Source organism: Rhinopithecus bieti, unplaced genomic scaffold, assembly GCF_001698545.2.
Source record: "Rhinopithecus bieti isolate Rb0 unplaced genomic scaffold, ASM169854v2 scaffold_8893, whole genome shotgun sequence".
In the NCBI taxonomy this organism is placed as follows: domain Eukaryota; kingdom Metazoa; phylum Chordata; class Mammalia; order Primates; family Cercopithecidae; genus Rhinopithecus; species Rhinopithecus bieti.
Window position 1 is genome coordinate 333492 of NW_016806133.1, and position 26637 is coordinate 360128.

General features: G+C 37.3%; 1 protein-coding gene across 1 annotated transcript in view; it reads left to right on the top strand.

Moving 5' to 3' along the window:
* GRXCR1 (glutaredoxin and cysteine rich domain containing 1) overlaps positions 1–19802 on the top strand; it is a 304122-nt gene extending 284320 nt beyond the window's left edge. Inside the window, exons 3-4 of the mRNA XM_017874829.1 lie at positions 9840–9905; positions 19510–19802. Coding sequence (XP_017730318.1) covers positions 9840–9905; positions 19510–19689 — 246 coding nt within the window. The 3' untranslated portion in view covers positions 19690–19802. The remainder of the gene's footprint in view (positions 1–9839; positions 9906–19509) is intronic.
* Positions 19803–26637: the final 6835 nt, after the last annotated feature.

Sequence of the window (26637 nt, forward strand, 5' to 3'; positions counted from 1 at the left end):
CGCGCTGGGAGTTGGAGACTGGAGCTGTTCCTATTTGGCCATCTTGCTCCATTTCCCAAATAAATTTTAGAGGATTCTCTTACTAAAAGAAAGAATGAAGAATGGGTGGTGGGGGATGGAGGTAATTACTATTCTCTCTTAATTATTAATAGCAGAAGGATAGTTCCAATATGAGATCACTGCAGTTGATTTAAAAAAGAAAGAAGTTGACAGCATGGTTTTTTAAAAAGCTCTTTGAAATAGTCTAAAAATTAAGACTAGTATTACTTCCACTAATCTTCTAAATGCAACAAGTTACTAAGGTGCTATGTGTGCCAAGCACTGTGCTAAATACTCAACATACATTATCTCATTTATTTCTTAAAACGCTATATGATAGAAATATTTTTATCTTTGAAAAGTGAGGTTTTGAGGGGTTAAATAACTTTCCAAAGCTCACACAGCTATAAAGTAGAGGAGACAGGATTTCATATGTGGCTGAGTCCACAATGTTAACCTGAATGTTGCAGCCTCCCAACAGATCCTCTTGCCTATCACTTTTCTTCCCTCCAGGATTACAGGAAGATTCTCATCAGCCTTATTCTCTTGTTTTGAAAACACATAATAAATAGACTCAAACAGGGATCTACCACAAAAGAGTGAAATCATTTAATTCATTATTGATTGTGCTGGTTAATTTCTGTTTTCCCTTCCAGGCCCATTTTCTCCCTTTCTCTGACTTACTCATAGTTTCACGAAGCAAAACTTTATAGACTGAATCACACAGGGGCCTTTGCCCTTTGAGTTCTAGATGGGTTTGGTAAGATGGAAGCTGGAGCAGGATAGAGAGGCTGGGGGCATTGCCTCTGCTCCCTTCCTCCTGAGGCAGAGTTTTGGCAATTGTTGAGTACCTCCTAGTCCTCTTCCCAGAGCTACAGGTCTTGTTTGGTTCTGTAATACCGTACCTTCACCATGACCCTTAGACCTAGGGGTGGTTAGAGCTCCTCATTGTTGACAGCTCCTGGGTGCTTCATTAAGCTTCTTTATTTAACCTTGTTCACACTTCTAATGTGGGGCTCTTCATTAAACAATTTTTAATAAAATTATTTGGGTATGCCATCTGTTTCCTGCTAGGATCCTAAAAGATAAACTGGGTTATCATCATGAGTTTAAAATGAGCAATTATTGAGCAATATATGACTTGTTAGTGTTGTAGTGCCTTATAAAAATGGGATGCCTGTTTCATTTCTTGCCCATAAGCTTCAGCACATTGTAGGGAGGTCTTTCTTGATGACAACTGGGGATGATGTATTTGATTCCTTAGTCATTTTACTAAGATAGTAGGATGAATAACAAAGGAATTTTTACTGAAGGGAAAAAAGCTGCAATGATGGATCTTCAGTAACATGCTCATGCCTAAACATCCTTGGTTCCCACCTGGGATGAGAGCCCATTCAAGTTGGAGCTCCCTCCTGTGAATGGAATTTTAATTGACACTTTGATCAACTAATTATATTTCTCAATTATTCTCACTATGTGAATCTTCTTCAAATATTTTTCCTGCCGAGTGATTAAATATCCATATCATCCCAGAAAAAAAATTGACTCAATTTTCCTTAACAATATTGTTCACTAACTGTCCTCAGTGTTTGGACTCTTTAGAGAGCCTAGCTACAATGCGGCTTTTTAGCATGAGAGATTTAGCTAGGCTAAAGAATACCTTATGTATTCTGCAATTTAGCTGTGGAATTTTACGACTGGAACATCCTCAAATTTCATGCTACCTTTTCTTTTTAACAAGCCATAAAATTAAGTCTTTCTTCTCAATATCTTGCATGATAAATAATCATATATTAAGCCCAACTATCCCACTCCCCATTATTTTTTTTCTATTACATTCTTTTTTACTTTATTGTGACATCATCCAAAGACAATGTAAGACTTTTGTCAAACTCTATTAATCTTTCATTATTTGTTGAGTCTAGACAGGAAATGTTTGTGGACCACATTTTGTGTGCTTAGTTGCTCTTTGGGAATTTATTACTACTACTTCTAATTAACAACTGCTAATTATTGAGTTCATATTATGTGTCATGCAATGTTCTAAACTCTTATATACTATCTCATGTAATCCTTACAACAACCCTGTAGACATTATAATACCCATTTTACAAATGAGGAAATTGAGTCTTTAATAGTTGAAGTTATTTGTCCAAGTTAACTTGTAAACAGAGGAGCTAAGATTTAATCCTGGATTTTATTATTATTATTTTTTTAAAAAAACCTTGGTAAGCCTAATCACCACATGCTAAAACTCAGTTTATCAATTGAACTAGCAAAAAGCAAATAATCCCATTAAAAATGTGCAAAAGACATGGACACACACTTCTCAAAAGAAGACATACAAGCAGCCAACAAACATGAAAAAATGCTCAACATCACTAATTATCAGAGCACAGTGAGATAACATCTTACATCAGTCAGAATGGCTATTATAAGAAAAAACAAAAAACAAAAAAAAGACGCTAGTGAGGCTGCAGAGAAAAGGGAATGCTTGTATTACCGTTGATGGGAAGGTAAATTAGTTCAGGCAGTTTGGAGAGTTCTCAAAGAATTTAAAACAGGTCTTCCATTTGGCCCAATATTCCTATTACTGGGTATTTAGTAAAATAAAAATAAATCATTCTACCAAAAAGACACATGCACTTGTATGTTCATCACAGCACTATTCACAATAGCAAAGACATGAAATCAACATAGATACCCATCAGCAGCCAAGAAAAACCATAACTCAGCTCTAAAGAAGAAGAAAATCATGTCCCTTGTTAGCAACATAGATGCTGCTGGAGGCCATTATCCTAAGTGAATTAATGCAGGAACAGAAAATCAAATACTGCATGTTCTCATTTATAAGGGGGAGCTAAACTTTGGGTACTCATGGACATAAAGATGGCAACAATAGACACTGGGGCCTATTAGAGCAGGGAGGGATGGAGGGGAACAAGGATTGAAAAACTATTGGATGTCATGCTCTCTACCTGGGTGGTATGATCAGTTATACCCCAAACTCCATCATCATGCATTATACCCAGGTAACAAACCTGCACATGTACCCCTGAATCAAAAATACAAGTTAAATTACAAAAAAAAAGTAAAAAATAAAAATGAAAATCAGTTTATGCAAAGAGAATCTGGGGACAGAGCAGACAACAATCTTAATCTTTTAAATAGAACAGTCTTCTGGTTTTATCTAGCCCAACTCCCAGCACTACCTGTTTTCTAGCCTAGTGACTTGATGTTACTTTTATATAATTTGATATTAATTCCAAAGGAATGGGAAAGATGGCTTTCTGCCATAGAGAAGCAAATAATACATCCTTGCGATCATCTAGTTTGATAATATGGCTTTATTATAAAAAATCAGGATTGGCCTCTATGGGAAATTGTGCTTTACAATTCTGCTGAAAAAAGTGCCTCAGCACTAATTATATAAAGCTAAAATCACTGTCTTTGGCAGGCATTTTCTGACACCCAAAGGTCTGTATTACATAATTGCAAAAAACAAGTCAACTAGTTTAGTTAATTTTGCAGTTAATTTTTCCTGCCAGGGATACAGAAAAACCATGCTCTTTAGGATGAGATTATCCACAGGAGCCTTTACTGCATTTTTAAAGACACTGGTGGGATATTGTTACACCTGCCTTGAACATTTTCCAGGCCTAAGTATTTGGCATAGAACTCCAGGGACTCAATGGGGTCTGTTCATGCCCTGGAAAAGATCCAGAGCTGATTTCCGAGGTAAACTCTTTTTTAGCGGGGCTCAGGTGGCCTATCTCCAAGCAGAGTTGATGTAACCTCCCATTTTCGATGGGCATGGTAGTCACAGCAACAAACATTTACTGAGCACATCTTTTGGCAGGCATCATGCTAGGTGCGGGTCGAACTCCTTCAATGCCAGCCCTGCCATCTGCTCTCCTGATTACATAGCAGAAGGATTCTTTATCAGCCAGTACTAAAGAGTCTTATGCTCCTGGTCCTCATCTGAGAGTGCAACCTCCAGTGGTTTGCTCTTCAGTTGCCATCAAATGCCCCGCTGAGAGAAGTGATAGAAGTCATTTATATAGTATTCAACCTTCTCACTCTATGTATCTGGCCTTTTACTGTCACATCACATCAGCTTGGTCCCTACCGCTTTACAAAGGTGCGTTTTGATATGTGCCTTAGCTTGTTTTCCTATTTGAAATCATCAATCACTAAAAGAAACACCCATTTGGAATTGAATGCTGTGTTTACTCCAAAAATGCTGAATAAATTAATACAGCAAATACTTACTGGTTGATTTTCTATGGTGCACTACACAAAATGCTGTGTGCCTGAAGAAGTCATAACCCCTGAAATCACCACTGGACTAGCTGTGCAGTGGAGCAAAATGTGATCTGAGAGCACAAAGAAGGAAATGATTAATTTTGTCATTTCTCAATCAAGAAAGCTTTATTGAGAAGGTGACATTTCAATTGGGTTTGAAAGGATGCATAGGAGTTTCCCAAGAGGGGGTGGCAGAAAGATAGAAGAAATATCAGGCAAAAAATGGAGCATGTGTAAAGGCATAAAATCTCATGCAAGGACCTAGGATATCCAGGAGAAGGAGAGAAATCCAGGGTATGAGAAGCTTATTATATCAAAAGACAGGGCTAGGAATATTGGTGCAATCAGATAGTGAAGACATTTGTAGGCCATGCTAGAAAGAGTTTGGGTTTTACCGTAATCACTAGAAGATAATCTAACAAGTAGTATGAGGTAAACAATAATATTTATTTATCTTTACAGAAGATAAATAAATGACAGGGAGGCAGTTAAGTGAGAGAGAAAAGGAGCCTGATTTAAGTTAGAAGAAGGAATAAAAACTGGTACTAGTTGGATGTAGGAGCCATTTCTGTAATAGCATTTATTTGAAAACAATATTTTTATGGTTATCAAAAAAGCAAGAATACTATTTATTATATCAACCAGTCCATCCAAAGTCTTATGCAAGATATTGTTTAGACTACTGTGCTTAGAAAACTGTTTCATCTAAAAAGCTAACTCAGAATCAGATTTAAGGCTCACCCATAGCTACCATTTTGAGATTTATTTAGAATATTTCCTATAAATTCCCATTAAATTTCTATTTTATTATACTACAGTATAGATCTTTTATTGCAAGCTACTTTCTTAATAAGATGAGGTGGTTTATGACTAAATATAAATTAAAATAAAATAAAACTATGTATTATATACGTATATATGTGCATTCACATATATGTATATATACACATTAAAATTTGTATTTGTTTTTGGTTAGTGTGAACTTTATTTTTAGTCCTTCTTGGCTCCTCAGAAATGTTTAAGTTAATAGTTTCAAAAGTTGATGTCCCATGTGGAATTCCAGAGCCTGGATATCTGTATAGAGATAACTAAGATCTGTGTGGCTTTAAAAACTTTTGAGAAAAATTGCTTAAATGTTCGATTGTTTTATTTTTTGAAAATGGTGTTTAGAAACTCGTGACTTAGCTATTCTTCCCTGAGACCTAATAGAGTATGCTAAGTATAAGCTGGTGTATATCACTTTATTGTCTTCTTTAGCTTATTGTGTAAAATAGATTGCCTATGCAGTGGCATGGTGTCTCACCTATGTTCCCTCCAGGGTATCAACCCACAATGCTACGCAGAGACTCTGCTAGGATGTTTTATTGAACATAGCTTTTCCTCTGATCTTGAATGAAGGGAAATGGTGACTACAAAAGGACACGTACATATAATAATATTGGTAGCGTTATTGTTCCTATTAATTATCCTCCCTCATTCTGTCTGTGTGCTCGGTCAACTACTATTCTTCCTAAAGATAAAAACTTAATGATTGCTTTGTGGAGACAGCCTTCCTTAGCCTCAGTTTTGTTAAATTTGCCTTACTCTTTGTGTTCTTAGCATCTTGTAGCATGCCCCTTTTGTACTATTTTAAACAGTTATAAATAAGTTTACATTTATTTGTGCAATCTTTTGTGTAAAATCTGTCTCCCCCAAAAGTACATTTCCTCAGTAACGGGAAGCAGTTGTGTGTTTGTGTGTGTGTGTGCGCATGTGTGGCTTTTTCGCTTAATATATAGCTCTAACGCAGCACAGTGCCTAATCCCTAATGGAGACTCGTAATAGTGTTGAATGAATGGATAAATGCATGAATGAGTATGGTAGCACACTTTTACACATTCATAGGTAGTATGGTAAGTGTTTTTTTTTTTTTTGCAATCTTAATTGGCAGAGGCCTGATTTCTTTTCCTACCTTTTCTTATTCCTTGAAGGTATGTGTTCCTTCCTTGGTGATTCATAGATAAGGAAAAATTAAATAGATTATCTTATCTTCATCTGTGAAGTTTGTTACAACAATGTAAAGCAAAGTGTCTTGTTCACATGTTACAGCTCACTGCTCTGAATTTTAAGTTGTAAAGTATTTGAGAGAGGTAGAGATTTTTCATGTATTAAAGGGTAATGAGATAGGTTCTTTCCTGGCATATGCAATTATTCTAAATAACTGATTAAGATGCAATGCTGAGATTTACAAAAACAGAACTTGGACATTTCGTAGCTTCTCTGGCACGTTCATTCTGGACGTGGAGTCACTACGGTGAGAGCCTTCAATTCACTTGTGCTTCTGAGTACCTGGTCAACAGTGAGTTCAAACCACAGACTCTCATATTCCCTAGACTGGGAGTTCTCTGTACCATTTTTCACTAATACAGTTGTGCTATATCAGTGAGCAGGCAGTTTGCAGGGTGCAATGGAAAGAGGGTAGGTTTTGGAGTCAGCTCAACCTGAATTCAAGATCAACCCGAGCCTTGTACTGATTAACTGAAAGACTCCAGGCATGCTCTTTATTCTCTTTAGACTTTAGTTTCTTTATTTAAAAAATTGAGATAGTTCCTTTTTAAAAAAATGCTTACTTTGTGCCAATGTTTAGAAGTGTTCATATTTGTAAAGCACTTAACACATTACTATTATCATTATTTTCAGGATTATATTAATTTTAAGAAAAAATAGATTCTGAACCAATTGAAAATATGCAAGAAATATTTCCATAGGTGTCCTGGAGGTCTTGATAAACTATGCTGAGTAATAGAGTAAATAATTTCCACTAGCATAGAATTGAGTGGTGGAGTGTATATAAAAACAAACATGTCTGACATTCTTAGCCAAATACCAACCAGGAAAAGATAATTTCCTAAGAATGTCAATGTGTAAGGAAATGCACTCTCTTTTGTGGACACAGAGGTTTCTTTATAGATCAATTAATAATTAGAATGTCTTTGATAAGAAAAAGGGTGACAATGAGACCTTTAGAATATGCAAATGCAGGGAAAGCAGGGCAGATTGAGATTTACCCTGATAAATGCTCCAAACCTGTGTATGGGAGTGATCTGTAATGTTTCCCTGACATGTGCCAAGCAGGCTAAAATCTCTATTTTGCTATTGCTGCTACTGAACTTATGATCAGAGAAGGCGATCATCTGATTTCCCTGTCCCCTGTAGGATCCTGCTCTTAGGCTTGGTAATGACAGGATCATGTGGAGGGCAGAGACATGGGACCCAGTAGGGAACAGGAGGCTTTGACTACTGTCAATGCTCAGCATGTGGCACAGGGACCAAAGGGCTGGTTCTAAGGGAAAGACCTGAGGACAGGGCAGGTAGGGTTGTGGAGGCTGTGTTGAGTAGCAGTGGTTGGATGAGGGAAGTAGGTATTCAGCTGCCTGTCCTCTGTTATGGAGCAGCTTTTTTCCAACCTTAAGCACTCATTACACCACCTGTATACTAGACACCCAGGTGTCCTGAAAATCAGTGACCATTATGCCTTTAAGTACTTTGCTTAACATAAGCAAAGCCTGCATTTCTCCTGCAATGTGGAATCTCCTCCTGTGGTAGTAATGCTGCAAGAGTTATTTGGCTGAGACAGAGCAAATTTCATGTATTTAAGAATATTGAGACAGGTCCTTTCTTGGCATATGCGTTGTACTCTAAACAACTGACTAAGACACAATGCTTCCATAAGAGAAGAGCCAGGTGGGAGATGTGGACAGCTTTTCTGGTCCATTCATTTTGTTTGGAGTCCTTGTGGGGCATTTTCTTTTGTTTGAGAAAAATGAGGCATGTGTTCTCTTTACTGCTTTAGTTCATGTATCAAATTCCCCAGAGTTCTTTCCCATTTTAACTTAGCTATCTCTTAAAAGAAATAGAATATAGCAAAAGTAAAATATTACCAGTTATTACTACATTTAGACTTTAATGTGTTGTCATGGTGCTTTCATTACCTTTGTTCTTACTTTAGAGGTTTCACGTCTCTATTCGTGGCCCAACCAGCAACAAATAAAGTGATATAACTTGCCTCAGAGAGCAATATATATTCTCTGTAGCCCTGTATGTTTGTTCATACTGCTTTTGAATGTATCAATTTGACATTTTTTATGGTGATTGTGATGACATAAATTATACAAGATAGACGGAAATAAAACGAAACCAAGAACTAAATATTCCTATACATCACTATAGGATTGTTTAACCTATTTTAGAAACCTCATCCAGTCTTTGAGGTCCAGATCAAATGCCACCAATCTCAGAAAGCCTTCTCTACCCTCAAAAAGCACAGTTTTCCTCCTGTTGTGATTTCCTGGCTTATCTTTTTTATTCATCATTCATTTGGCACTGATTTTTCATTCTACACTGTGGGTTAGTCTTTTGCACATTTACAAAAAAAAAGTACTTTTACATGTGTATAGTTATAGATGTGTATAGTAACCTCCCTAAGAACTAGAACGTTTTTATTTTTTAAATGAGCCCTGCTTGGCGCCCTGCTTAGCACAAGTAGGAATAAAAAATGTTTAGTGTGTGATTATATTTCTCCCTGTCTTGTTCATTAATCAAAAATTGATCCAATGCCTATTCTGAGCCAGCAACTGTGCTGAGCGCCTAGGACACAGTGTCAACAAGGCAGACATGGTCTCTGTCTTTGATTAAAATAATTACTCCAGTTTTCCTTCTTCCTTCTCTATGGTTTTATGTTGGGAAGTAGAGTGGTAGGATGTAGGAAGCAGCTGGACAGGAGAGAAAAATTGAGTAGTTTGAAGAAACACACATTGTACCCTTTCTCACTTTCATAGTAATGTTTTAGAAGTTAAAAGCATTAGCTCTGGAGTTCATGCCCTACCTGTGTTTACATTTTCTCTCTGTGTCTTCTCTGGGTGGCCTTGAAATTGTTATTCAATCTCATTGAGGCTCAACTTCTGCAAATAATAGAATCTGCTACAGCAAAGGAGATGATATTTGTGCCAAACTCAAAATACCTGCTTAAGTTGTGTTGGTAGTTATTATCATTATTGTTGTTGTTGTTATTGTCAGCTACTGTTATCTTTACATGCATGGCTGTTAAGGAGGGCCATGTCTAGTACTGCTTGGAGTAGGGTAGAGATAACTGAGGGTGGGAATTTGCTTCAAGGATTCCTTTCCCAGATGGTAGACTGGCTCCAGGCTCCCTAAACAACCCTGAAGAGTATGCTGGCCCTTTCTGTATTTGGACTTAAACCTGTCAGCTGTGAGTTTCCTGGAGCTTGCCTCCTGTAGGCAGCCTTCCCCTTACCTGAGGTAAGACTTACTAGATTCAAGAGTTTGGGGCAGTAAGGAAAAATGTCTTCTCCTCCTTGGCATCCTAGTTGCACATTTACTCAGCTCCAAAGGGAAGAATTGTGTTCAGTATTTTGTGGGTTAAGCTTTCCTGGCTAGAACTTTATTTTCTCAAATACTAACAAAATGGATTTTCCCCTACTCTCTCTTGTTAATAGGGTGCTGAGAAAATTTTGTCAATGAATGAATCAGGAGAATTGCAAGACCTCCTAACCAAAATTGAGGTAAATGTGCTTTCAGCAACTTATTTTTAGTAATCAACATGTTAAACACATTCTGATTATAATTGAGTTTCCCTAATTGAATTCTCTCTCCCCATGTTCTTACAGATATGCAATAGGATACATGTGGTAGTTTTAATTTGATGTCTTCTGTTATTAGGTTTGTTGCATCTAGAGTGACTTTAATGTTAACTTCTAATAATCTCATACTATTAGGTGAGTGTTATGGTCAGCTTTATTTGAGCCCAACTCTCTGTAATACAGGCATTGATGAGGTGTTTCAAATCAGGAAATAGCCTTGAAGCACATTAAAATTTTTCATTGAAACAACTTTATTTTTCCCATGGATCTTCCTACATATAGAAGATCTTCCTACATCATTTACAAAGATTAAATAAAAAGTTATTTCTCGGAAAAGCATGTTTTAATTTGTATTCCTGTGCTTATACATGTAGCATCAGAGAAATACTTATTCAAATACTCATAAAATTAAAATGCAACCGGAAAGCCCTTATTACCTCATTGCTAAATTATTTTATCAGACTCTTCCTCCCTATTTGTAAGAAGATTATATACTTTATTGTCCTGATTGGGACACTTTGAGAGTGAAAAGTATGCATTAGTAATTGTTCTGGGACGGCAAACGTGAAACAGGACTTTGCCAGAAAAAATAGGTCATATGGTTATCCAGTATCCATATGTCACTACTGGTTATTATTGCTCTAGTCTTTGGTAACCGAATTTCTGATTCTCTACCATTCCTTCCACTGTAGATAAAAGAAAGGACTATGTGGCTTCTTGTGCTTCTTACTATTATCCCTTTGTGTAAGCTTTTCTGTCTGCCTAGAATGATACTGTTCCAATTCCTAATTTCCCTCCAGCATTTTCAAGGCCCATCTTCAGTATCAGTTCTTCCAATAGTCATTTCTGATCTCCCCCGCCTTTGAATTCCTATAACCCTCTTTTTAGGGGGCTTATAAAAGTCTTTTTTGTATTACCTTTCTTTGGGTATTTGACTCACGTCGCAAATGAACTATATGCTCCTTGATTGAAGGATTCATGTTTTATTCATATTGTGACCTTTCCCAGAAGGAAAACAATGGATTCATTCATTCAACAAACGTTTATTGAGTATCTACTGTTTACAGGTACTTTGCTAAGGGAGACAACGACGTTCTCTCAATGTACTGCAGACCTATAGCAATAACTCAAAATCATTTTTTATCAGTTTGTGTCACAATACAAACAATAGAGTATGTTTAGACATTGTGGTTCAATGAGGATGATGGCCAGAAATATAGTGCTTATAAAGGAGGAGAATGCTTGGGCTTTAACAAGATAACTTACTATGGTCTGATTCTAAATTCAAAAGCCATGAGATATATACAGAGAGTAAACTTGTTTTTGTAAAATGTTTTAAATTTCCTTTTTTTCCATAATTTATAATTTCTGAAGTATTATGATTTGGAAATCAGAGGATTTTTAGCTCCTTCCTCAGCTCTGCTTCTGGCTGTAAGCCTTTGGACATAACTTTTCACCTGTCAGTATCTTGATTTCTTTATCTATTAAATCAGGGTGTGTACTTGCTTCTCTTAAAACTCTTCTTAGCTAAAAAAGCTGTATGAATGGATCTATTTATTTCTTTCTGTTCTTATATACTACTCCAAACCTGTGAAGTTATTCACTTATATTATTATATATCTTTCTATTTAAACAATTTGGTTTATGTGTATTATTCTCTGTGTACATTTTAAACTGATTTAAATGGTATTATGCAGTATCATTGATCTATTTAATTCTTGTTGCATAAATATTGTACTATTTTAATTCTATGGCTTAAGAGCATCTTTTAGGATTTTACAGGATGAATATCTTTCATTGCTTTTCTTTGTATGGGTTGATGACTGATTTAGTTATTCTGGACTTTTATTCCATTGAGTCTATAATTATTCAATTCTACAACTTGATCAACAGTACCATGTTAGATAATCTCTCTCTCTCTCCATCAGCTCAAAAACTTTGGAAAAGAAGATGTTTTTCTCTTCATTAAGTCTGTCTCCATTCTACACATGACATAAATAGGGCACAAATATTTTAAGCTATTTTTAATGTTCAAAATAATGGTATGATATTGACTTTCTAATGTTATAGGAACTCTGCGATGCCATCACTATGTTCAGCTGCTTTGGCCATATAGTAAAACTGGTGGAGAATTTGTAGCCAATCAAGAACACCCAGAACTCTGCCTGAGAGGTAGCTGGAGTTTAAGAGGAAGTAAAGAGACCAGGTGAAAAGAAGCACTGGGAAAGCCATGCAAAGAGGATAAGGGATACAAAATGCAGATCCAAACCCATCCCATTTTTCTGGTTGGCTTTTGACAGTAGAGTAGGAGTTAAATATTCATGATGAAGGAAACATTTCAGTCCTTACTATATAGCAAGATATATTCCTGGCACTTTATACATATTAAATCATTGAAAGCTCACAACTCTGCTAAATGAGTTCTCTTATTATCCCCATTTTACTGGCAAGGGAATGGAGGTACAGAAAGACAAAAATCACTTGCTCAAGAGTGTTTAGGTAGTCGTATTTGATTTATGATTCTAATCAGTCTGATTCCAAACCCATAATGTTAATTAACTATGAACCTATGCTTCCATGACTCTCAAATTAAGTGGCCTGTAGGTATCTAGGAAATCTGACTATATTGTGGCAAGACACAAAACCTGGGTTAGTAGTTTCCTAAGAGGTAAGCTACTAAAGGTGTTAGGTTCAGGGAATAGTCTGGATTTTGACACAGGGCTCTGACAGTAGACAGATCCTGGCAAGATCTAGTTTGCTGTTACTTGGGTCACTACATGGTAGTCTATGACCACTCCTGGTCTTCATAATTCAGGTTCCAGTTTCTAGCAGTTATTTCAAGTGATACTGAAGACGGACACTTAGCAGCTGTGGTTGGACAATCAGAAATGGAGTCAGAAAATAATTTCAATTTTTTTTCTGCACCAAGAATCTTATCATACATCCCACCCAACTGAAAATTGCTGTGGAAGCTGAGTGGATCTGATTTGTTGATGAAGATTATTAGCGGCCTCAAACGTGAGGAGCTGGCCAAAGGCAGCAGAAGCTAGTAACACATATGATAGTTGGTATGGAGATCTGGTCTCAGTAGAGCTGGTTGTGCCAATGGGGACTGTGTTCCTGAATTGACAGTTTGCAGGTAATCCTTCCACTAAGATGTGAACTCCATGTGAACACAGATGTTCATTTATTTTTATTATTTACCTCTAGTGCCTAGAACAGGGATTGGCATATCCCAGGGACACATAAATATTTACTGAGGGAATAAATAAATGACTTCTCTTTCATCCAAAGCTTTTTTTGGAGGAGGCAACGCATTTAAGAGATGAAAAGAAAGAGAAAATTATTATTTTATATAAAAGAATGTGTGGCTGAAAGGATGAATGAAACCACTATTTTTTGGTAAATGATATTTATTTATGTTAATAAATAGGCTAAAAATGAGAAGGAATGAGATGTCTAAGGAGTCCTCAAAAAACAATAACCAAGATGGATAGCTAATCCTGCTGGTGTCCATGCAGGGAGAGCCAGGGGAGTGCTGAGATGTATTATCATATCAGTGGTTCTGGCAGATACTGAATTAAAGATCTCAGATGGCAGAGAAGCTCTAAGTAAGCTTTGCCTTGTTATTTTTTTGAAGATATGAGTAAATAGTTTTGTTGTCATTTGTACTGAGATTGCCAACATAGTGTCCATTTTCTGTCCTTTTTTTTTTTTTTATTGGTAAAGCTGATAACAATTACTTAATCTGATTCTCCCCTGAGGACTGGCAACTGCTTATTTGTTCTTGAAGAACTGAGCAAAGATTCCCAAATACACACTTAGGATGTCAAAAATGGCACAGGCTATCTGTGCAAGGCATTGGAGGTGTCAGAGACTCTCCTGAGGCTCCCTGGAGAAGTATAGCTCTGCGTGATGGTCCTTCCTAGGGAGAAGGGGGTGGCAGCAGCCTATTCTGAGGCTACAGCCACAGATACCACCTACCTGCTCACCTGGGGAATCAGGCCATGTCATCTGCCTCTCTCTGAAATCAAAACATCTATTTAAGTAGGTTTATGGCAGTCCATCCCATCTGGTTTAAGAATCAGGCTCCTATATCCAGGCTTCTACATTTTGAATTATGAGCTACAAATTTCCCCTGTGTCTGCATTTTGTTCAGTGACTTCTTTCTCAACTCTGCAAATTAAGGATGCCAGAAACACTGATGATCAGAAAAGATTTTATTTATTTTTTTAGCAGCTTGTTCAGGCAGAGGGGTGTTTGTAGGCATTTAAGCATTTGCTGAATTAAATTTTTGAATCTAGTTTAAAACAAAATACATAGACCAAGATGAATCATCCAGAGATGATTATAATGCCAAGCGTGTACTCTCTGACAATTTATTTTATGGGTAATACTGCTTCATAGACAATCTGGATAATGAGGTGTATTGTCACAGAGGCTCAAATAAGTTGCTTCCTCTTTGGTCAGATACTTAAGGGACTTTCAAGCTCTATTGGAATAGGATTTGATGATCTGAGGTTAAAAATAACAAGAATTTCATTTCCTGATCTTGAAGAAGACATGAAGACTCTTGATCTTAGCATCCTGTTTTTATATTGCATAACTGGGGTAAACTTGCATTCTTGAAATTTGAGTTTCAAATTTCCTTTGTTACAAAGGAAGTCCATTTCACATTCATTCATAAACTTGCCATTATCTTTGTCGTTTGTCGTTTTTGTCCTTTGTTAGAGACAAAAGACATTTTGTGTGCTTTAGTTGAGATGACTGCAATATGGAGCAGACCTATCCAAGACTCAAGGGTGAGGCTTAAGACAACAGAGAAGTGTCTGGTTCACGGCTATATTCCTATTGCCTTACACAGTGCCTGGCTAGTGAATACTCAATATATATTTGTGGAATGAAATGAATAAGTAGAAGGTCTCACTCACGGAGTATCTGTTTTTTAAAACTCACTCACAGGAATAAATGAACAGAAAGAAGTAAAGTGGAGGGTGAATTCTCATTTTTTTTTTCTTGAATTCCACCCCAAAGTGACTTGTCTCAACCCAAACCACTATTCAGAGGAGAGGAGACAGTCAGTTGATTCAGTACTCTCTGTGCTATTCTCAACCAGGTCTGCCTGGATTCTTAATTGCTTGCAGGTCAAACTTTCCACAGTCAGTCTCTTCATTGAAAGTGGAAGTCAGTTTTTTTTTTTTTTTTTTTTTTACTAATAGTGAAGCCTGTTTTGTTACTAGTTAGTAATGCTACTAATAGTAATTAGCAATGCTATAAGTAAAGTGGAAGTCTGTTTCATTAACTTGGGTTATTCTTTCTTCCTCCAACTTGAAACTTTTTCCACGTTCTTCGGGAAATTCCTAGCTCTTTTTCCATCTTGATCTGTGGGCAAAACTGTCTACAGAAGGGTTAGACTTCAGAGCAACACTAATATAAGAGCATCTAATATAACCCAACTGGGTTTTCTTTGTACAGAACCCTCTAAATTAGGACCAGACTTCCAGTATAACAAAAGTGCGCTTTGAAAGACGTGGCTAGGCATGACTACATTATTTATTCTTATTAGAATAACAAATGGTGTAAATTGTGCTGGATGATGCAGCAAGAATGAGATTCCTGGGTGACGAGGGGGCACTGGGGAGCTTTAGTGAGTTGCCTTGAGACCCACCCCACCTCACTACCACTTTGGTTTTTGTCGTAGCATTTATCCTTTCAACTGCTTTACATTTGGGGATCTCATGTTTAGATTATTTGGGGAAAAATGGATGCAAATAAACATTGAAAACTACTATCATAGAGGGAAGACCATGGATTTTGCTCATAGAGAGACCTCTTCAATATTCAACTTTCTAGTTATAACTTGATAATTAGTTTTTAAAAACCAGCTTAGAGGCTGTGTTTCCTCATTTGTAAAATGGTAGTGTCTATCACGTCAGGCTGGTATGAGAAGGGGGCAAAGACTCCACATGAGATGTAAGCCATCCCTTTCCTCTCCTACGGTTATGGCTGAATTAGCTAATTTTCCCTGAGAATGGAAGTAGTGGACGTATTCTTCCACTATCTTGGAAGTGCTTTCCAGCACTATTCTCCAAGACAACAGAAATAGCACATGAATTGAAACACATTTACTCTCCTTTTCTTACAGTGGCAAAACTTTAAACCAGAAAGGGAAGTATGGAACAAGTGTTTAAATTGAACGACTCTGAGAAGTGTAGAAAATGGTTGTGTCATGTGACCACAAGCAGTTTAGCTTGAGGTAGCAGTTAATAAAAATCATTTCAAATGGAATTTATTAATAAAATAATGGCCAGTAATGACTAATTGTATTGAGTGCCTACTATGTGCCAGGCAATGTTCTGTTCACTTCCCATGAATTAGTTCATTGAATCCTCTCAACAATCCTTTGAATAAAAGAGAGGTCTCATCACAGAATTGCACGGACTCTGAGGACCTTATTTTAGAATGGCTTTGTTGTATTTGTGATTATATTTAGAAACAAAAATGTAGCTTTGGTATTTATGTATTAAGTTTATTTTAGGCAATTTATTTGTTCTGACAAGGGAATAAATTATGAAGAAACGGTAGACTCTTGGTATTAGTGAACTTAACATTTGATATTTTAGCCTTTGAAAGTAATATTTGTAAGTCATGTTGTCGGTCCATTACATAAAACAATTTTTAATTGTGTTGAGTTACTATTTTGAATTTTGTGTGCTCAGAGCCTGGTGTCTGAAGTGCCACAAATAGAAAATGAGCTTAGGAAGCTGCATAGCACTAACGTTTCATTTCAGCTTTGTTGTTCTTTGCTTGTAGTCACAAATACATTTCATGAGAAAACCATATGGCCATTCAAGAATCTGGTCATTCACAAGTGTCTTGGGTCATAGCAGGAATTCATATTCACCTAATATGCACTGGTACAGAGGTCATGGTTGCTGAAAATATTGAACTATGTTTGTACTCAATAAGATAGTGAAATAATTGGGCCAGGCGTGGTAGCTCATGCCTGTAATCCCAGCATTTTGGGAGGCCAAGGCAGACAGATCACTTGAGTCAGGAGTTTGTGACCAGCCTGAACAACATGGTGAAACCTCGTCTCTACTAAAAATACAAAAATGAGTCAGGTGTGGTGACATGCTCCTGTAATCCCAGCTACTTGGGAGGCTGGGGCAGTAGAAGCGATTGAACCCAGGAGGAGGAGGTTGCAGTGAGCTGCCAAGGTCGCACCACTGCACTGCAGCCTGGGCAACAGAGCGAGACTCTGTCTCAAAAAAAAAAAAAAAAAAAAGATATTGAAATAATTTATATTGGTTGGTAAATAGCCATTGCCCAAGATGCATTAATATCTCTTTTCTTCTCTGTAAACTCCAACTTATAAACTTTGCCAGATAAAATGCAGGATGCCCACTTACATTTAAATATCAGATAAATTATAAATAATTTTTTGGCTTAAGTATATTTCATACAGTATTTAGTACATACTTAAACAAAAAATATTTGTGTTCTATCTGAAATTCAAATTTAACTGAACTTCCTGTATTTTTATTTGCAAAATCTGACAACTCTATTTTACTAGGAACTCAGATCTATTTACAATCTAGCAGTAATGAGTAAAGGGCTGGACTCAGGGTCCCTGCAGGTCCTTGCTCTAGGACCTTGGCCAGCCCAGCATTTATTCTGATTTGGTGCACTTGTTGTACAAGTCATTAAATATTTTTAGTTTAATCTCCTGTCATAGCAATAGTGAATGACAAGGATTTATCTACATTATATTCCTTCTAATATTTGATAAGAACTCCATTACTTAGAAATGTTCTCATATTTGGCTTATAAAGTACACTGTTTTTCCATCACTGAGTTTGTTTTCACTCAGAGTTTTTCTTTTTTCTATTTTAATATTATGCAAAACTTAAGTGCAGTGCATCCTTTTTTTAGGTCAATTCTTGCACAAAGAAATGACAAAAATCCATCAACAAAGTGACCAAATGGCTGTGCATATTCAGTCTATCTTTTTGGAAGAGCTTTACATTTCTACAGTCTTGACGAAGTTCACTGTTCATATTATTCAGATTGATAACAACTTTCTGTGATTCGGTGCCATTAGAAATGAGATATTATATGAGTTTAGCCATCTTGATATAATAGTCAAGTCAAACTATAATTGCAAGTGAATCCTGCTATATACAGAAAATGCCCATTTATGTTGCCTTAAAATATCAATGGTAGATTGATATTTTATAAATATCAATTAGATCCTAATGTTTGATTACCAAAGTACATCCCACAGGTTACTAATTATGAGATAATTATATTATTGAGTCTAAAAATTCTCACAGTTGTATGTGCTGGAGCAATCCTGGGTTAAACCCAGTTTATCAGGTTTCTTTTAAGTTGAATATTTTTTAGGGTTTCATATGTGCAATTATAAATCTTTGGAGAAAAGCTATACGTATGTGTCGGTATGTTAAGCATGTTTGTCTGAGTATGTGTTTGCCTGTGTATGTGTGTATCCACATTTCCTGAGCTTATTGTAGCAATTATTCCCTTCACAAAGCCAGGGCTTCAAAAACTGCTGCAAATTCCTTTTTTGCAAGTCAGAAGCTTAGTATCAATTTACTTATTTTCTCTTTGTATTCATTTTGTAATGGCACCTAATCTCCTCTAAACTGATGGATGCCTCTAGAGGACACCAGTAAAGGTTATATGCTCAGAAAAGCAAAGAGAAATGCATGTAAATGATTTTAAAAATATTACTCTCAACACCCTATCTGGTTATTTTCATTGTATTATCAGAGATACTTTACCTTTGCTTGAGATAGAAAGGTTGATAGCTACTGTGGGAAACTAAATAGATTTACAGAAATGTCTCAAGATTTCTGTGCTTGTTTTCTTAAAAATAAAATGAGGATAATGATGCTCAAATTAAATCTTTACTGAAAAAGGTGTCTGTATGTGTACTGATTAGTGTGGGTGAAGATGCTATACAAAAATGCATTTGAAAGTGCTTTGAAAAAAGAAGTATTAGTCTAAATTTATAATATAATTAGTAATCTTCAGTTGATAGTGGCTTCTGCACACTTCAGCTTCTAGCTTTCTGATTTTTTCAGACTTGTTATTAGTATACTATTCTATAAACAAAGACATGAAACTGTTAAATGATACTAATGGGAAAGTTAAAGTATTTTCCCTTAATACAAAAAAACAGCTTCTGAATTATTTGGTTTGTAAATAGACGTTTTCATATGATGTATTTCTTGAAGTTATGTGCCCTTCAACCTAAAATTTTCCCATGTTACAAACCAAACCTGTGGTATAGATGGCCATTGGCTGGGGAATGAAGGAGAACTTCAACTAATTACTTCCCTGGGTGTAATGTGTATTAATAGTAGGTGAATTCAAGTGTTTAGCCATATTATGCCAATATCGTTTTATGACCACTCACAGTACAGAAAGACCAGGAGGCTGATTGAGTTGTTCATGCTAACACATCTTTTGTTTTCTCTTGTTCCCCTGCCACCTTATACAGAGAGTGCAGCATCCACATGAGTGTCCCTCTTGTGGAGGCTTTGGGTTTCTTCCATGCTCTATGTGCCATGGGAGCAAGATGTCCGTGTTTCGAAATTGCTTCACAGACTCTTTCAAAGCCCTGAAGTGTACGGCTTGCAATGAAAACGGTCTTCAGCGTTGTAAGAACTGTGTTGGTTAATTGGAGCTTCTACCCACGAAAAGTCTCATTTTATTAATCAAAGGCAATACTTTGGTTTATATATATTTTTAAAATGCTTATGTTTATGGATTAACCAATAAACTTTATTATAATTGTCTTTGTGGTGAATTTTTGCTGCAATCATTTTCTTTGATGTATTAAATAAATGTTTATTTAACAACTACTATGTGCCAAACCCTGTGCTAGACCCTGGTTTCGAATTGGAATTAACGGAGTACCCCAAACCACTCAAAGATATCCAAAGTCTGATTCCCTAAATGTATTTGCTCGTCTAAAGAAAAGAGCAAAATCTAGATAATGGTGCCTATTGCAATATCACCCTATTGACTAGGATGAGTTAATGCAAGTACCTAGAAGCATAACATATTTCTAGGCATGTTACAAGGAAGAAGAAAGCTCTGGAGAGTGGAAAAAATGTGATCATATTTATACTTAGGCAGTAATATTTTTAAGCTGTAGAATAGTTTTGTTTGTTTGTTTTTTTAAGCTGCAGAATAGTCTCAAAGCTGATGATCTTAATGATAAACCAATAATGCTCTCAGGTGGATTTCTTTGTGTCGATACAAAAGCTACCAGAAGACTTATCTGGACATTTATTTATTTATTTATTTATTTATTTATTTATTTATTTAATATTTGGGGGTACATGTGAAGGTTTGTTACATAGAGTTACTTTGTCCATTGTCACTTGAAAGCCATTCAAAAAGGTGGCTCTTTATCGTCCTCTTAGCGGGACACCAGAGCACTCTACCATTTGAACACATTCTAGGTATGAATGTGCAAAAAAGAAAATTTGCTGTAATTATTGACTGATGACTACGTATATATACATGTCTGTACTCGGATGGATTTGCTTTATCAATGATTTCTAGAAGTTGCCTTCACAGTATTTGTGATAAGGTAATCGAAATATTTTGCTCCTTGGTTTTCTGAAAAGCAACAAATATTTACAGAGTACTTTTTAATTAGCTAGACCCACAGTAAGAGATGGTTTCTGCTTTCATGGAGCTTACACTTTAAGAAGTAAGGAGTATACAATGAATAAATATGAGCAGATGAGTCCTATAATACTACAAAAGGGCGGGGCATGTGGCTTATGCCTATAATCCAGCACTTTGGGAAGCCTAGGCAGGTGGATCACGAGGTCAGGAGATCGAGACCATCCTGGCTAACATGGTGAAACCCCATCTCTACTAAAAATACAAAAAATTAGTCGGGTCTGATGGCAGCACCTGTAGTCTCAGCTACTCGGGAGGTTGAGGCAGGAGAATCGGTTGAACCTGGGAAGCAGAGACGCAGTGAGTCAAGATCGCACCACTGCACACTCCAGCCTGGGTGACAGAGTGAGACTCTGTCTCAAAAAAAAAAAAAAAAAAAAAAAAAAAAAACCTGCAAAAGAAGTACAATGTGTTATGGGAAAGTATCAACATGAGGTAGAAAATGATTACAAAGACTGCTGAGCAACTGACATTTTAAATGAGACATGAGAGAAATTGGAAACCAGTTACTCAACAAGCAAGGGGATAGTGCTTCAGGTAGAGAAATAGCATATGTGGTGACCCGAGGTCAGAGGAAAGGTGTGTATTCGAAGAACTGTAAGAAATCCAATATAGGAGTGATTGCCTCATAATAGTGTAGCAGTTTATAGCAGAATAAGCCTTCTGCTAATAATGCATGTACACTGAACAAAATAATAAAAAACAAACGCAATTGTTGAAGGTACTAGAAAACAACCCCAAACAAAAAGAAACAGGAGAGGATTCATTTACTGAAAGATTGGAAACCCAACGAACCTCACATTTATCCAGCGTTTCCTCTGCAGGTACATTCTAGTTTTCATAAAATATGCCTCATAAAGAAATTGTAGTCTTACTGGGTGAAAAAGATAGAGGTTGGAATCTGGAGCTGCCAGAGTGTCTGGAAGTGAGGGGAAAATTCCAAGAAATGAGGGGATCAAACAGAAGGGAGCCCCAACATCTGCTCATTAATTTCACCGGAATCCTGGGCTGATTCCTAACCTACACAGGCAGAGGAAAGATACAGCCAACAGGCCAGAAAGTTGGGCAGAGAGATCAGCTGCTGCCTGTAGAATTCTTGAAACCAAACCTCCATGGTTTTATGGTATCTTTTAGTATTTGACTAAATGCTAGAACAAAACTCAACATGCAAATTGGGTATAGAAAGGAACTCCTTGAATATGAAACGCTAGAGCTAATATCATACATAATGGTAAAATATTGGATGCCTTCTCCCTAAGATCAGAAACAGCAAATGAATATTCATTTTCATCACTTCTATTCAATATTGTGATAGAGGTCCTCACTAGACAAATAAAGCAAAGAAAAAAGTCATAAAAATTGGAAAAAATGAAGCTCACTATTTGTATGCAACATGATTGGGATGTAGAAAATCTAAAAAAATTTATAAACTACTGAACTAAAAACTGAAATTAGCAAAATTATTGGATTCAAGGACATTATATAAAATTTGGAATGCAATGTATAAGAAACACACAATTAAATATGAAATTTCCAATTTAATATCCAATTGGATATTGAATGTCCAATATAAAGCACTATCAGAAAACATCAAATACGTGGAATACATTTTTCCAAAGATGTACAAGATTTCAACATCAAAAACTAAAATGCAGATTTTGCTGAGAAATTATAGAAGACCCTAATACATGGAGAAATATATAATGTTTATGTAATGGAAGACTTCACAGTTTAAAGGTGTCTATAAAGGAGTTGCAATGCAATCTCAATTAAAACCTCACCAGATTCTTAGTAGAACTTGATGAATAAATCTAAATTTATATAAAAATGCAAATAACATAGATATTTTTGAACAAGTAGAGTAAAATAATGAGAGACAAATAGATCGATAAAATAGATTAGAAAATATAGAAATAGACACACACATTAAGATCAACTGATTTTCAAGAAAGATGCCAATTTGAGGCAACAGAGAAGGGAAAGTCTTTTCACAAATAGTGTTGGAACAGCTAGATTTCCATGTGGAAAAAATGACTACGACAATGACTACTATTACGTTGCTACCACCGCTGCTCCTGCCACCTAGTAGGTAGAGGTCAGGGATACTGACAAAAATTCTACAAAACACAGTATAACCCTTTGCCTCAAAAAAGGATGATTTAATCCAAAATGTCAGTAATGCCAAGACTTAGAAACCCTGATCTAAATGTTGAAGCTAAATCAAGGCAATAGTTTTACAATCTGGGGATAGGCGAAGATGTTTTGGGCAAGTAAGTCAAAACACCTAACCATAAATTGGACTTCAAGATTAAAATGTTCGGCCGGGCGCAGTGGCTCAAGCCTGTAATCCCAGCACTTTGGGAGGCTGAGACGGGCGGATCACGAGGTCAGGAGATTGAGACCATCCTGGCTAACAGGGTGAAACCCCGTCTCTACTAAAAAAATACAAAAAACTAGCCGGGCGAGGTGGCGGGCAGCTGTAGTCCCAGCTGCTCGGGAGGCTGAGGCAGGAGAATGGCGTAAACCTGGGAGGCAAGCTTGCAGTGAGCTGAGATCCGGCCACTGCACTCCAGCCTGGGCGACAGAGCGAGACTCTGTCTCAAAAAAAAAAAAAAAAAAGAGATTAAAATGTTCTCACAAAACACATGTAAGAAAATGAAAAGGGAAGCCATAACAGGGAGAAAATATTCACAATCTAAATGTCTGCCAAAGGACCAAAATATGTAGAATATGTAAAGAACTCTGAAAAATCAAAAATAAAAAGACAACCTAAAGACAATCTAATGAAGAAATGGGTCACAAGTGCCTGCAAAAGAGGCTATGGCTGGCCAAAAACATTTAGTAAAATATGACATCATTAGTCATTAGAGATATGCAAATTAAAACTGCAATGTTATATTACTGCACAATATTTGGAATGACTAAAATTTGTTTAAAAAGATTGAAAATACTAAGTGTTGGTGTGGAGGTGGAGTAACTAGAACTCTCCTGCGTTGCTAATGTGAATGTTAAGTGGTACAACCACTTGGGAAAACCTCTGACAGTTTCTGATGAGGTAAATATACACCAAACACCAGTTTACTCCTAGTTACTTACTCAATAGAGATAAGAATATATGGCTAGGTACAATGGCTCATGCCTGTAATACCAGCACTTTGGGAGGCTGAGGTAGGAGGATCATGGGATCAGGAATTCGAGACCAGCCTGGCCAATATGGTGAAACTCCATCTCTACTAAAAAATACAAAAATCAACAGGGCATGGTGGCATGCACCTGTAGTCCCAGCTACTTGGGAGTCTGAGGCAGGAGAACTGCTGGAGCTGGAGAGAGGGAGGTTGCAGGGAGCCAAGATTGCAGCACTGCATTCCACCCTGGGCAGTAGAGTGAGACTCTGTCTCAAAACAAAAAAAAAAAAGAAAGAAAAAAAGAAAGAAAGAAAGAACATATGTCCACACTGTACGAGCATTTTGTGGAAGCTGTACTCGTAATAGCCAAAAGTAGAGGTATCTCAAATGTTCATTGACAGGAGAATTGATAAACAACTTGTGGTATATTAATAAAGAGTGATGCTGATTAAAATCCCAAAGATACAATTCCTAATGCCACAATTCTAATTGTTGAAATTTTGAAAGATCAATATTCTTAAAGTCTAAATCTCTGAAGTCTATAATCCCTAACATCTAATTCAATCCCCAAACCATAAAAACAGGTGTGGAATTAGGTGATGATCATGGCTTCTAAAAATGAATTTCAAATTGTTACCAATAATGTTTGCTTTGTCTACTCAGCCCAATGCATTGAGTGGAAAATTTTGTTGAGTGAATTGACTATGTCATATGGCAATAACAAAAACTTCAGTTAGAAATGCGTCATTTGTCTGCATTGGCATTCTTTCCATCTCATGAAGCTGTAGACAGGTTTAATACCTTAAAGCTGAATTTCTTTGAAGATGCCTGCAAAGTCACTGACTGGTTTGAAAATAATTATGTTTATGGTAGGATAAAAAGACACGCAATGGTGTTGAACCATTACCAGTATTGTTTCTGCCAGATTTGTAGTCTGAATGTGAGTGCCTGCAGAATGGGTTTCTGTGTACCCCTAAAAATACAGAGGCATGGCACAGAAAGTGGGAAAATGTAATAGGGAATGCTCGTGTTGTTGTATATCAAATCAAGAAAGAATTCAAAAGAGCAACACTATGTGGAAAATGAATGTAGACATATTCTCCAACAGGAGCCATGCCCTAATAGAAAAAAAAAAAAAGGGCGGAGCAAGATGGCCGAATAGGAACAGCTCCAGTCTCCAGCTCCCAGCACGAGCGACACAGAAGACAGGTGATTTCTGCATTTTCAATGGAGGTATTGGGTTCATCTCACTAGGGAGTGCCAGACAATTGGTGCTGGTCAGCTGCTGCAGCCCGACCAGCGAGAGCTGAAGCAGGGCAAGGCATCCCCTCACCTGGGAAGCACAAGGGGGAAGGGAATCCCATTTCCTAGCCAGGGGAACTGAGACACACAACACCTGGAAAATCAGGTAACACCCACCCCAATACTGTGCTGTACCAAGGGTCTTAGCAAAAGGGCACACTAGGAGATTATATCCCACACCTGGCCGGGAGGGTCCCACACCCGCCCACGGAGCCTCCCTCATTGCTAGCACAGCAGTCTGGGACCTAACTGCAAGGCAGCAGCAAGGCTGGGGGAGGGGTGCCCGCCATGGCTGAGGCTTAAGTAGGTAAACAAAGACGCTGGGAAGCTTGAACTGGGTGGAGCTCACAGCAGCTCAAGGAGCCCTGCCTGTCTCTGTAGACTCCACCTCTGGGGACAGGGCACAGCTAATCAACAACAACAACAACAACAAAGCAGCAGAAACCTCTGTGCACGCAAACTACTCTGTCTGACAGCTTTGAAGAGAGCAGTGGATCTCCCAACACGGAGGCTGAGATCTGAGAACAGACACACTGCCTGCTCAAGTGCGTCCCTGACCCCTGAGTAGCCTAACTGGGAGACATCCTCCACTAGGGGCAGACCAACACCCCACACCTCACACGGTGGAGTACACCCCTGAGAGGAAGCTTCCAAAGTAAGAATCAGACAGGTACACTCGCTGTTCAGCAATATGCTATCTTCTGCAGCCTCTGCTGATGATACCCAGGCAAACAGGGTCTGGAGTGGACCTCAAGCAATCTCCAACAGACCTACAGCTGAGGGTCCTGACTGTTAGAAGGAAAACTAACAAACAGGAAGGCACCCAAACCAAAACCTCATCAGTACATCACCATCATCAAAGACTAGAGGCAGATAAAACCACAAAGATGGGGAAAAAGCAGGGCAGAAAAGCTGGAAATTCAAAAAATAAGAGCACATCTCCTCCTGCAAAGGAATGCAGCTCATCGCCAGCAATGGATCAAAGCTGGACGGAGAATGACTTTGATGAGATGAGAGAAGAAGGCTTCAGTCCATTAAACTTCTCAGAGCTAAAGGGGGAATTACGTAGCCAGCGCAAAGAAACTAAAAATTTTGAAATAAGAGTGGAAGAATTGATAACTAGAATAATTAATGCAGAGAAGGCCATACATGAACTGACAGAGATGAAAACCATGACACGAGAAATACGTGACAAATGCACAAGCTTCAGTAACCGACTCGATCAACTGGAAGAAAGAGTATCAGCAATTGAGGATCAAATGAATGAAATGAAACAAGAAGAGAAATCTAAAGAATAAAGAAGAAAAAGAAATGAACAAAGCCTGCAAGAAGTATGGGATTATGTAAAAAGACCAAATCTACGTCTGATTGGGGTGCCTGAAAGTGAGGGGGAAAATGGAACCAAGTTGGAAAACACTCTTCAGGATATCATCCAGGAGAACTTCCCCAACCTAGTAGGGCAGGCCAACATTCAAATTCAGGAAATACAGAGAACACACAAA